This window comes from Vulpes lagopus, chromosome 8 (assembly GCF_018345385.1).
Source record: "Vulpes lagopus strain Blue_001 chromosome 8, ASM1834538v1, whole genome shotgun sequence".
In the NCBI taxonomy this organism is placed as follows: domain Eukaryota; kingdom Metazoa; phylum Chordata; class Mammalia; order Carnivora; family Canidae; genus Vulpes; species Vulpes lagopus.
Window position 1 is genome coordinate 123183753 of NC_054831.1, and position 12484 is coordinate 123196236.

At 52.2% G+C, this 12484-nt stretch overlaps 1 protein-coding gene across 3 annotated transcripts; it reads left to right on the forward strand.

The window, feature by feature from the left end:
• Positions 1 to 338: 338 nt before the first annotated feature.
• On the forward strand, positions 339 to 11346 carry PAQR7 (progestin and adipoQ receptor family member 7). Of its 3 annotated transcripts, none has more exons than XM_041767641.1 (3): positions 339 to 472; positions 4171 to 4267; positions 9028 to 11346. In XM_041767641.1, exon 3 carries the CDS (start codon positions 9049 to 9051, stop codon positions 10093 to 10095), a length of 1047 nt encoding a protein of 348 aa, XP_041623575.1. In that variant the 5' UTR covers positions 339 to 472; positions 4171 to 4267; positions 9028 to 9048; the 3' UTR covers positions 10096 to 11346. The 3 variants fall into 3 exon arrangements, with proteins under 3 accessions (XP_041623575.1, XP_041623577.1, XP_041623576.1); XM_041767643.1 differs by lacking the exon at positions 339 to 472 and adding an exon at positions 1376 to 1624; XM_041767642.1 differs by lacking the exon at positions 339 to 472 and adding an exon at positions 2279 to 3828.
• The last annotated feature ends 1138 nt before the right edge of the window (positions 11347 to 12484 follow it).

The window sequence follows — 12484 nt, forward strand, 5'->3', positions numbered from 1 at the left end:
TAGCGGCCCACGGGGAGGGCTGGGGTGGGAACTTGAAGAAGACGGGGGTGCAGAGGCGGGGTGGGGCTCCCCAGGCCAAGAGATGAAGATGGGGGCGCCAGGCCCATCGCAAGCACCGAAGCCTCGCGAGCCGAGGCGCGGGGACCCGACGGCTTGGGGGGGGCGGACCCCGCGGGCGCACCGGGCGCTCCGGCCACACCCGCCCGCGCCGCCACCCCGACTCCGGAGCTGGGGCTCCGCGGCGGCGGGAGCGGGGCCCGCCCAGCGGGGGGCTCGGGCGAGAGCTTCTGCTTTCCTCCGGCACGTGGGCCCCCGCACCCCCGCGGCGCGGCCCCCCGGCTGGGGCGCCCTCCAGGCCCCGCCCGCCGCCCCGCCCCCTGCGCGGCCCGGGGCGGGACCACCGCCGCCCCTTTATCTGCCGCTGGTTCCGGGGCGCTCACGGCCGGGATCGGAGCCGGCCGCCCCGCCGCAGGTACCGGGGCGCTCGCGGGGGGCGGGGGCGGCGCCCCGGGTGAGAGCGGGAGGCTGCGGGGGCCCGCTGGAGCCGAGCACCGGGGGCGGGGTGCGCAGGGCCACGGCGGCCTGGGCGGGCCGTGGTGGCCGCGAGCGGGAGAGGCCGGGGGCTCGCTGCTGCCGCTGCGGGCGCGTCTCGGGAGACTCCGGGGCGCGAGGGGCGCAAGTACCTGGAGCTGCGTGGTGTGAGGGAGGGGCCCCGCTTGGGGTCGCCTAGGCGGGTTGGGATGCGGAAGCCTGGCTCGGGGTCGGGGAGCAGGGAGGTTCCCCTACCTGGGAGGGGGAGGGGGCCCCCACATCGCCCCTAGCGCTTGCCCCGAGCCTGCAGGCGTTGGGGACCCCCAGGGGTCCCGGGGGCCGCCCGTGCAGGCCTGGCCTGATGAGGGGCCTGGGCAGGCCACGCGGGGGGAGGCCGAGAGTTAGAGGATCCCCAGAGCCTGGCTGCACCTGGTCGGATGGCCCCGGCAGGACCTTAGGTCTTAGCTCCTGCGGGACAGGGTTCCAGCCCCAGGCGGCAAGGGGCTTGTGCCACCTCTGAGCCTGTTGGCGAGAGGCCGCCGCACTCCAGCCTCAGTTTACCTGAGCGGAGGGGCTCTCGCTGGCCGGTGGTGGAAGCTGACCCCCTTTCCCATCCCGTGTGCTGGGTGACTCCAGGCAGCTCGCCCAACCTCTCTGAGCCTGCTTTCCTCTCACTGGTTCCTCCTCCTTGTCCTCAGCCTTAGTGAGTCTCAGTTCCACAGAGGGCTCCTTTGAGTTACTGACTCTACTCTGATCACAAACGGAGGCCCAGAGCACAGTGACAAAAAAACAAAAATGATTTCCTTTCGGTTTTGGAAGAATTGGAAGGACTTTTTTTTTTTTTTTTTTTTTTTTTTTTTAACACATTCTGCTGAGTTGGGGAATTGGTTTGCATTGAGGGAGGTGACCCAGTTGCTGGGAGATCGGGAGGCCAGCCAGGGATGAAAACTTTGTGTAATCTGTGGCCACCCACTGGCTGCCTGGGAGTTGACTGCAGCGGATGAAGGGCAAGAGCACTGGTTTGAGAGTCAGATGATGTGCCTGGCCAGTCTGCTTCTTGGGTTGTGACACCAGCTTACGTGGAGGTTCAAAGGTGATTTGAGGGAGACATGAAATGTGTGTGAAAATTCTTCATAAACAGCAAGCCACTGTAAATTACTAATGTCAGTGCCTAATCTTATTAATAATATTTTGGGCTCTTACATGACATTGTCCTTGCAGGACCCCGCATGAACATTTATCTCTAACAACTCCTGTATTAACACAGGTCTAGTTTTGCTATTGTTGTTGTTATTATTATTTTTAAGTAGGTGCCACGCCAACCTGCAGCTTGAACTCACAACCCTGAGATCAAGAGTCACAGGCTATTACCCACTGAGCCAGCCAGGCTTCCCTGCTGCCTTAACTATTATTTTTATCTGAGGTTAGACTTTGTCTTTTCTGGCAAGATAAAGTTGTCTTTAAGGGAGTGTGCTGAAAAATCAGGGCCCAGAGAAGCAACAATGGATATTTTGTGTGCCCAGATGGAGGCAAGAGAGAAAGTGGAATTATAAACAGTTAATACTCCTAATAGTTAGGAATTTTTTCCTTAAGCTATTATGCTCCAAGTGGGCAGGGTATTAATATCCTTAGTTCTTACTCTTAGATGTTAATTGTCTGGGCTATTGGTTCCATGAGGGATTTTTTTTTTTTTGAAGATTTTATTTTATTTATGAGAGGCAGAAAAAGAGAGCGAGAGGGAGAGGGAGCGGGAGAGGGAGGGAGAGAGAGAGGCAGAGACACAAGCAGGCTCCATGCAGGGAGCCGGATGCGGGACTTGATCCCGGCCTCCAGGATCCGGCCTGGGCCAAAGGTGGTGCTAAAACCACCTTTGGTTGGTTGTGCTACTGGGGCTGCCCCCTGAGGGATGTGTTTTAACTGCTTTGTTCACTGCTGAAGCTCCAACACCTGGCATACAGTAGGCCTAAAACAATTAGAATGTCTCCGGGTCTGATGGGCCCTTTGATGTTGCTGATAAATTTATTCTCTCCTTTGATATTCGGAGAAACAGGGCCAAGAGGGGTATCGAATTGTGACTTGTCCTGTGACTTGTCCGAGGTCACACAGGGAGTGAGTGGCTGAGCCAGGACTAGAACCCAACAAAAATAGCAGGGTCGCGCTGTGCCGGAGCCAACACCTTCCATTTAGAACTTTGTTTTGCTTTCACAAGAGCCCAAGGGGTAGCTATTACTCTCCTTCGATTATGAATGAGGAACTAGGCTCAGAGAGTCTAAAGGACTGGAAAGCAGAGTCACACAGCTGATGAGTTTCAGACCTGAAATCCCATCCTCACATAAAAATGGGGACCTGGCTTCTCTTGAGATAGTCTGCCGGAGGTGAGTGACACCCTCTCTTGGGGCGTCAGCTGTCTACACTTCTGCACAGTCAGCACCTGGGTGGCTTCTCTGGGGCTGGGTTTTCCCTGGCCCATAAGGCATTTCATTTGTGTGGTTGAGCCCAGTCGGGGCAGGGAGTCTGCTTCCTCCACCAGCCCTGTAGCATTTTGCCTGCCACGTGCACTAAAGTCTATGGGATGGATATAACCCAGGGCTCTCCCACTTGGACATCTGTTTACGGCCCCATCCCCATAACCCTGTCATCTGTTTTGCCCCCAGGAGTTTAGGGGACTCTCTGACTGTATGTCAGGTGGAGACCAGGCGGAACTGGGGCAAGCCTTGGTTGAGGAGCTAGATGAGGAGGTTGACCTTGTGTTTAGGGAAAGAGGAATGTGAGGGGGGAAGGCAGAGGAAGACAGAGCTTCTCTGACAGGAACTCCCACTTGGGCCCTGGAGATCTCAGTTCTGAGGCTCAGCCAACCTGGAAGCCTCTCGAACCTGCAAGACCTGCCCTGGCCAGGCCACATGCCTTTTGGATCACCTGCTAGCGTGGTCCACCCCCTTTACCCTCCTCCTGGGGGATGGAGCAGCTGAAATCGAGACCCTTTTCCTGGTGGCTTCTCTTCCCAGTGCTTGTCTTGGGTCTGTGCAGCACAAGTACGAATCTTTAGGGCTCTGTGAATCTAGAGGGGTTACTCTGAATGGGCTATGCTGAGGAGAATTCAATTATTAAATAAGATCAGTGTCCCCAGAAGTTCAAACTCTAGCCAGATTTCCTGGTCCTTACATGCATCCTCGGAGAAAGGAAAACGTCACAAGAGACACAGTTAACTCAAGACCCCAAATCCAGTGGAACCAGCTGTGAAGGCTAAGAAGAAGACAGTTTTTTTTGAAGATGTCAACCAAATCTCTTGGGCTGGGGGTAATTCGAATACTACTACCATTAATAATAGTTAGTTACTACTACTATTAATAACTAACAATAGTAGCATATTTATCCAGTCCCTAAACTGTGCTAAAACTTTATTCTAATGAGTTCAATCTTTACAACAATCTGTGCTGTAGATATTATAATTCCCATGAGGGAGCTAAAGATCAGAGAAGGTGAGTCACTTGTCTTAGCATGTCACAGCTAGCATGTTATGGAGACAGGCGTCACACCTGGTTTTTCCAAATCTGAAGTCCCATCTCCTTCGTGAGCCTTTACGGTGTCTGTTTTCTCCTTTATTTCTAACTTCTTTCCATTATGATTCTTGGTGAATAGGGAACAGAAGCCAATCCAGTTTGCCTGGCCTCCATCAACCAGGCCCTGGTCACCTGGTCTCAGCCCAGCTTTGCCCTCCTTGCTGTGTGAACCTTGGGTAAGTCACAACATTTTAGCCAGCCTTGGGTTTCCCCAGATGCTTCATGTGGTGAATGCTGAGCTTCCTTCTGCAGCTGAGGCCGAGGTAGGAGGACAGTGTTTAGCTGGGGATTTGACCAGTGTGGGAATGGTGTTGCGGGGGAGGGACAGGTGGAGGTTTTCTTCAGCCCCACCCTCTGGTGACATCACATAAGACACCTCCAGTCCTTGGAAGCCCCGCCCCTAGGGACCCTCACCTGTGGAAGTGCCACCCAGTGCTTGGCATCTGGTGAATTTGCCCAGTCCCACAGCGGAAGTCATCAGTCCCCAGGCTCGAAAAAAACCCCTAGGTAACTTAGGTTTGGAGGGGGCCATGGAGGGTGGCCTGAAATAGGCAGGTCCTGGCAGCCTGGAGGGGCAGATGGCTCAGAGGATTCTCTGAGGGTGGCCGGTGGATACTTACCTCCTCCTTCCAGCTCATGCTGGACCCCACATCTGTTGCTTTCCCCTGGACTCAGAGCCCCTTTCCATGGAGTCAGGAGATGGGAACCAGTTCTGAAAATAGACCTATCCAGATGGGATGGGGCCTTGGGGTGAGGTCTAAAGGAAGTAGGGAGCAGGATCTCTATCCCAGTATGTAGCCTCTGGGTTCTGTGCTTAGGCCCCAAATGTGTCTGGTGGAGGAGGAGGGCCCTGAGTAAGCTATCAGCACCTGAGGAGTAGCTGTGAGCTAGGGCTTCATTGGTAGAGAGCCAGTGGATAGCTGGTAACGCGGGGAGACTGAGGTCCCTGGATACATGTCAGTTGCTAGAAGACTAAGGAGATAATTTGTGGAAAGGTGAACACCAATAAAAAATAAATTTATAAAAAAAAATTTGTGGAAAGGGCCTTGGCTACCTGCTTTAAACTATTATTTTCTTTCTTTCTTTCTTTTTTTTTTTTTTAAAGATTTTTTTATTTATTCACGAGAAACAGAGAGGCAGAGACATAGGCAGAGGGAGAAGCAGGCTCCATGCAAGGAGCCTGACGTGGGACTTGATCCCAGGTCTCCAGGATCATGACCTGGGCTAAAGGCAGGGGCTAAACCACTGAGCCACCCTGGGATCCCCTAGACTATTATTTTCTAAAGTAGTTCCATGGAATACAGATTGGCATGACAGGAGGCAGGGTAGTGTGTGTGTGTGTGTGTGTGTGTGTGTGTGTACACACATGCATGCGTGTGTGCATGTGCATTTGGGGAAGGAGCGCCTCTAACCTCTCTGAATTTCAGTATCCTCCAAAATAAAATGGGCATAATGCCTACCTCAACAGGCTAGTTATGAGAATTAATTACAACAAGGTTATAAAGAGTGAGCATATATTAAACACTTACATTGCAGCTGGCTTTATAATATAATTATCACCAGGAAAAGAATCCTTGGTCAGGTAGGCTTGACAAATGTGGGTTCAACAAAGTGAAGCGGCTTTCTTTGCTGCAGGACTTCTCAGAGCCTTTAATAGGCTGTTATGACTTGGGAAGTTCTGAGTGGGGTATGGAGCCTTGGACTAGATTTGATGGATTACAGGGACCCAGGAACTAGGCCACCATCACACATTATCATTCCAGGGTCTTTTCCCTTGTCGTGGAATGGGAACCTTGCTGGATTGGGCAACTCTGTAGGAGGCCTTCCTGTCTCTGGACTCTTGTTTCCTCAGTGTAAAACAAAGGTGCTGCATGAGACACTTTCAGAGGCCTTTTCTGGCTTCCCGAGGTTCTGAGTTGGAAGGCCAGAGTTGTAGACAAGGGTAGAGGCTCCCCAGTCTCTTGGGGAGGAGAGGGCCTCCAGAGCTGGCTCCTCCATTAGCAAGGCAGGCTAGGAGGCTGTCATGGGTAGAAGTTGCCAGCAAGGTCTGCTTTCTAACCCTGACCTCTGCCAGGCTGTCTGGGGAATGAGAAGTGGAAGGGCCCTGCACTCCCCTGTCGGAAGCATCCCCTGTGCGTTATTGTGGTGACTTGTTTAACTACTGCCTCCTCATTGGACTAGGAGAGGCCAGAGACCAGAGCTGACTTGGGAAGTGTAACGCAGGGGGGCTTAGGGATGCAGGTCAGGCTTGGGTGAGGAGGAGGGTGGGCTGGGGGCTTGTCTTGATAGTGCCTTGGCATGACAAGCTCCCTGCGTTTACTTGGACTGTGTATAAATTATTGCAGGGGCCTTGGGGGTGATTATGGTGCTGCTGGTGGCAGAGACATGAGTGTTCTGTCCTGCCTGGATCTCCTTGCCTCTTACAGTGACTGGTGCCAAGGTAGTTGTGATAAATATCTGATGAAAGATGGACAGAAAAAAAAAAGAAAAGAAAGATGGACAGAAAACCAGGGTGCCGAGCCAAACGAGCTTGTTGGAGGGAATTTATTGGAGGGGTGGGAGTTGTCTGGGCAGGTGCTAGTGTTTCAATAGATATTTACTTTTTTTTTTTTAAGATTTATTTATTTGAGAGAGAGAACATGAGAGAACACAGAAGGGGAGGTGGGGAGAGGGAGAAGCAGGAAGCCTGATGTGGGGCTCTAACCCAGAACCCTGGGATCATGACCTAAAACAAAGGCAGAGGCTTAACCAGCTGAGCCACCCAGCCACCCAATAGATATCTGATTTAATGAACGACACAGTGAATGATGATAAGCCTGAATTAAGCAACTGGTTTCAGACAAAAGTATCTAGAGAGTAACTATGAAATGGTTAATAGCACTTGCCACCTTGTCTTACAAAGGGCAGTTTATTTATTTATTTATTTATTTATTTATTCACTTAAGATTTATTTATTTGTTTATTTATTTATGATAAACATAGAGAGAGAGAGAGAGAGAGAGAGAGAGGCAGAGACACAGGCAGAGGGAGAAGCAGGCTCCATGCCGGGAGACCGACGTAGAACTCGATCCCGGGACTCCAGGATCGCGCCCTGGGCCAAAGGCAGGTGCTAAACCGCTGAGCCACCCAGGGATCCCATAAAAGGTAGTTTAGTTAAGATTGCAAACTGAGTTCAGGTTGTGCCTCTGCCACTTCCTAGCTACATGGTGGGCAGGGTCCTTAATGTCTCCCTGCCTCAGTTTCTTATCTGCAAAATGGGAATAATGATAGTACCTATGTACAGGGTGTTCTGAAGCATAAGTGAGTCAGTTATATATCAAGTGCTTAAAACGGTGTCTGGCACAGGGGTGCCTGGGTGGCTCAGTAGTTGAGTGTCTGCCTTTGGCTCAGGTCGTGATCCCCGGGTCCTGGGATTGAGTCCTGCATTGGGCTCCCCGCAGGGAGCCTGCCTCTCCCTTTGCCTATGTCTCTGCCTCTCTCTCTGTGTCTCTTGTGAAAAACAAAAACAAAATGGTGTTTGGCATGTAGCAAGTACTGTATAAGCATTTGCTATGATTTGTTTTCCATCGATAATCTCCACCATACCATGAAGTTCCTGGGGGCAGGGATCATTTTTTTTTAAAGGTTTTATTTATTTATTTATTCATGAGAGACACAGAGAGATAGAGGAGCAGAGACACAGGCAGAGGTAGAAGCAGGATCCATGCAGGGAGCCCGATGCAGGATTCGTTCCTGGAACTCCAGGATTATGTCCTTAGGTGAAGGCAGATGCTCAACTGCTGAGCCACTCAGGCATCCTGGGGGCAGGGATCAAATCTTTTTCCTCTCTGCCCTTCCCTGGACCCAGCACAGGACCTGAGGCAGAGGAAGGGCTCAGTAGGTGTTTGCTAAATCAGCAAATGATTGAATGAATGAATGAATGAATATGGTTTATATATATACTGTATAACCTATATAGGAAGAGTGCATGGGGGCAGTAAGGGGATCCCCCGGAGGTAGCAGTTTGAACTGGCCCTAAAGGATTTCAGTGGCAGGAAAGGAAGTTGGCAGAGGGTGTGATATTTGGGTTAGGTGGGAAATGAGGTAGGAGCAGCATCTTGAATGCCTGGGTGAGGGATTAGATTTGATTTCTTTGAAATTAGCAACCATGGGTGGGAGTGGAAAGGCTGGAGGAGGGCTCTTTAGAGTGGAGGTGTGGCTGAGGGAAAGGGCTGTTTTTATAGAATCAGTTGTTAACTGGGGACTTCAGGAAAAAAAGTGGCTTTTTGAGTTGGGGGCTTTACGGGTGTGAAGTGTTACCGAGATGTTATTGTGTTCTTTGATTCAACAAACACCGAGTGCCAGCTGCCTGCTAAGCCCCTGGGGTTCAGAAAATAATGAGACTAACTGCCTACCATTGGTGGGCTCACATGAACGATTTTAATGCCCGTGAAAAATGTTATAATGGCCAAAGGATGGGTATCTTATGGTAGGGACTCAAGTAGCAAGGTCATTGTCAGAGGTTCAGGGGGCCAGGGAAAGGATCACAGAAGAAGTGGGTTTTGGAGGATTAGGAGTTTACCGAGTAGGCAAGATGAGGAAAATGTCTCAGGCAGAAGGGACAGCTTGGGTAAACCTAAGCTTGTGTAAACCTAGACTGGAGTGGAAGTGGCTGAGGTAGTGAGTCTCCTTAGTTCATCCCTCAGGCATGGTTGAGCACGTACAGCATGCCAGGCACTGTTCTAGGCACCTGGGACGCATCAGGGAGCAGAACAGTCGTAGGGGCAGAGCTGTGATCTTCCTTAGGATGACTCCTCTCTCCCGAAACTCAGTGTAGGGACAAAGGGGGCGGGAAGGAGGGAGTAAGAAGTGGGCTCCAGAGCCTCCCAGCTGTTGCTCATGGTGGGCGAGGGGCAAGGACACCAGTGCCCTGAGTCTGCTCTGGCCTCTCCCCCAGCTCCCTGCCTGGCCCACAGCCATGGCCACGATGGTGGCCCAGAAGCTCAGCCATCTCCTGCCCACCTTGCGGCAGGCCCACCAGGAGCCGCAGCCGTCCGGGCAGCCGGAGCCTGTCTTCACGGTGGACCGAGCCGAGGTGCCACCCCTCTTCTGGAAGCCGTACATCTACGTGGGCTACCGGCCGCTGCATCAGACCTGGCGCTTCTACTTCCGCACGCTGTTCCAGCGGCACAACGAGGCGGTGAACGTCTGGACCCACCTGCTGGCCGCCCTGGTGCTGCTGCTGCGGCTGGCCGTCTTTGCGGGGACCGTGGACTTCTGGGGAGACCCACACGCCCTGCCCCTCTTCATCATTGTCCTGGCGTCCTTCACCTACCTCTCCCTCAGTGCCTTGGCTCACCTCCTGCAGGCCAAGTCCGAGTTCTGGCATTACAGCTTCTTCTTCCTGGACTACGTGGGCGTGGCCGTGTACCAGTTCGGCAGCGCCCTGGCGCACTTCTACTACGCCATCGAGCCCGCCTGGCATGCCCAGGTGCAGACCATCTTCCTGCCCACGGCCGCCTTTCTTGCCTGGCTTTCTTGCACCGGCTCCTGCTACAACAAGTATAGCCAGAAACCTGGCCTGCTGGGCCGCACTTGCCAGGAGGTGCCCTCGGCGCTGGCCTACGCGCTGGACATCAGCCCCGTGGTGCACCGCATCCTGGTGTCCCCCGACCCCACGGCAGATGACCCAGCTCTTCTCTACCACAAGTGCCAAGTGGTCTTCTTCCTGCTGGCTGCTGCTTTCTTCTCAGCCTTCGTGCCTGAGCGCTGGTTTCCTGGCAGCTGCCACGTCTTTGGCCAGGGCCACCAGCTCTTCCACGTATTCCTGGTGCTGTGCACCCTGGCTCAGCTGGAGGCCGTGGCCCTGGACTACGAGGCCCGGCGGCCCATCTATGAGCCCCTGCACACCCGCTGGCCTCACAACTTCTCTGGCCTCTTCCTGCTCACGGTGGGCAGCAGTGTCCTGACCGCGTTCCTGCTGAGCCAGCTGGTGCGGCGCAAACTCGACCGGAAGACGCAGTGAGGGGGGTGGCGGCCGGTAGGGAGGGAGGTGTCGAGGGAGCCCAGGGGTCCGGGCTTGGCTCCAGGTGGGAATAAGGGCTTGGTAAAGTTGTTTGTGTCTGGCCTGCGGTGACTTTCTGTGAACGCCTCAGCTGCCGATGACGGTACTGGCCAGCCCTTGGATTTGGGGATTGGCTAGGGTAGGGGCTGCTGGGCTCCACTCCTGGGCCTGCCCCAGCCCTCAGCCCTGGGAGGAGAAAAGAGATAAAGATGCAGGCCCACCTGGTTTGCCTCTCCCCCCAGTGCCTCTCACCAGGGGTGAGGATCAGGGACCAGCTGGGGCAGGACCCTGGTTTGGAGCTTCCAGATTAACTGAGAGGACAGAGTGAGGGTAGAATTTAGGCCAGAACCAGGTTTGAGCTGAGAGGCAGAAGAGGGCTCAGCAGCTCCCCCTCTACCCAGATTTCATTGGTGGATAGGGAATGAATGGAGGATCTTAACATTCCTTGAGCTCCAGCCTGGAGTTTTGGAGTTCTGGAGAGTCTCCAAAGGTAGAAGATTGTGCTAGGTAGAAATGGATCCCCCCTAGTGCCCACACTCAGTTACTGTCTCACTTGGGGAGCCCCCACCTTTCTAGCTCTGGCCTCTATGTCCCACACATCCTGTTCCTAGCCTCTCTCCTGGTTTCCTTGTTCTTGATTCAGTTATCCTTTCAGTGTTTCCTGGGCCTCTGCTCAGAGGCAGGCTACCAGCTGGGTCCTGTGGGTTAATGCAGGATGATGAGAGCTTTAAAATTGGAATGACATCATAAATAAATAAAAATTAAAAAAAAAAAAAAAAAAAGGGATCCCTGGGTGGCGCAGCGGTTTGGCGCCTGCCTTTGGCCCAGGGCGCGATCCTGGAGACCCAGGATCGAATCCCACGTCAGGCTCCCGGTGCATGGAGCCTGCTTCTCCCTCTGCCTGTGTCTCTGCCTCTCTCTCGCTCTCTGTGTGACTATCATAAATAAATAAAAATTTTTAAAAAAATAAAATTGGAATGACCCCATCAGGGGAAGTACTGAGGAGGGAATAATCAGTGCTGCTTGCCACCTCACGAGCTTGGGTTGGAAAGTGTGAATAGGAGTTTGCAGATGAAGAGGGGGCATTCCAGTCAAAGGGAAAAGCCTATACAAAGGCCAAAGAGGTACTGAAGGGAGGAGGTCATTGGGGTTGGACATGGGGTGGTCTGGACTCTGATATGTCCTGGATGCAATAAAGTGACTGATACAACAGCCTTTTTGCTTTTTGCCTCCTGTCCCAGAAATGGGGCCCTGGGACCTCCATGGACCTGCTCACTGTGTTGAGGAGGTTTTCCACGGGAAGCTGGGGTCCCCAGGGGTGGGAGCAGGGAGGATGAAGGCAATTCCTGTTTGGTCTTTGCCTGGGGGGTGGTTGTGGGCTTTATATACTATATATGTGAACTTTCTCTTTTTTGCAGGGAAGGGAGGCAGTTTTATACTCAATAAGTTTTAGAAGTTAAAGGAATGAAATTTTACAGAAATCCACTTTATAATTTGACAAAGATTTCATTTTTTTGGTCTTTCCTTCAATCAAGAAGGGTTTTATATGTAAACTTATAATATTGTAATATGTTAACTTGTATAATATTGCTTTTCCATCGTACATAAGTAATATATGTACAGTGAAGGAAAATTAGGAAGTACTGATAAGACAAAAACCTCAAGTGAATAAGAAATATCACTCTACTGCTAACATATCCTGTTTATAGACGCACCTGGCTGGCTCAGTTTGTTGAGTGCGTTGGACCCTTGATTTCAGCTCAGGTCATGATCTCAGGGTTGTGAGCTCCAGCACGATGTGGGGCTCCGCACTCAGAGGGGCATCTGCTTGAGACTCTCCAACACTGCCCCCCCCTTTCTCTAAAATAAAAAAAATCTTTAAAAAATATTCTGCTTGCATATATAGTTTATATACATATGTAAAGAACATCAATGGGGACTGTGGCTAGGGATGGAAGGATGAGTGGGATGCCAGCACTTCGGCATTTCTGAGGAGCTTTCACAGTCTGCAAAGTGCTTTCACAAAGTTACCTCACTTGATCTTTAAAATCCAAGGTCACTCTTAAGGTGTGAAAGCAGGACTGGGAGATAGTTCTGGAAGCTGACAGGCCTGGGACTCCAGATTTTTAGTTTTCATTTTAACCTTTTTATTATTATTTATTTTAAAGATCTTTAAAATTTATTCATGAGAGACATACAGAGAGAGAGACATAGGCAGAGGGAGAAGCAGGCTCCGTGCAGGGAGATGGATGTGGGACTCCAGGTGGCACTCTGGGATCACGTCCTGAGCCGAAGGCGCTGAGCCACCCAGGCATCCCTTATTTTTTATTTTTATTTATTTATTTATTTT

What these genes read in the sequence shown, in the direction of transcription:
- PAQR7 (XM_041767641.1), top strand. Translation starts at nt 9,049, where the DNA reads ATGGCCACGATGGTGGCCCAGAAGCTCAGCCATCTCCTGCCCACCTTG.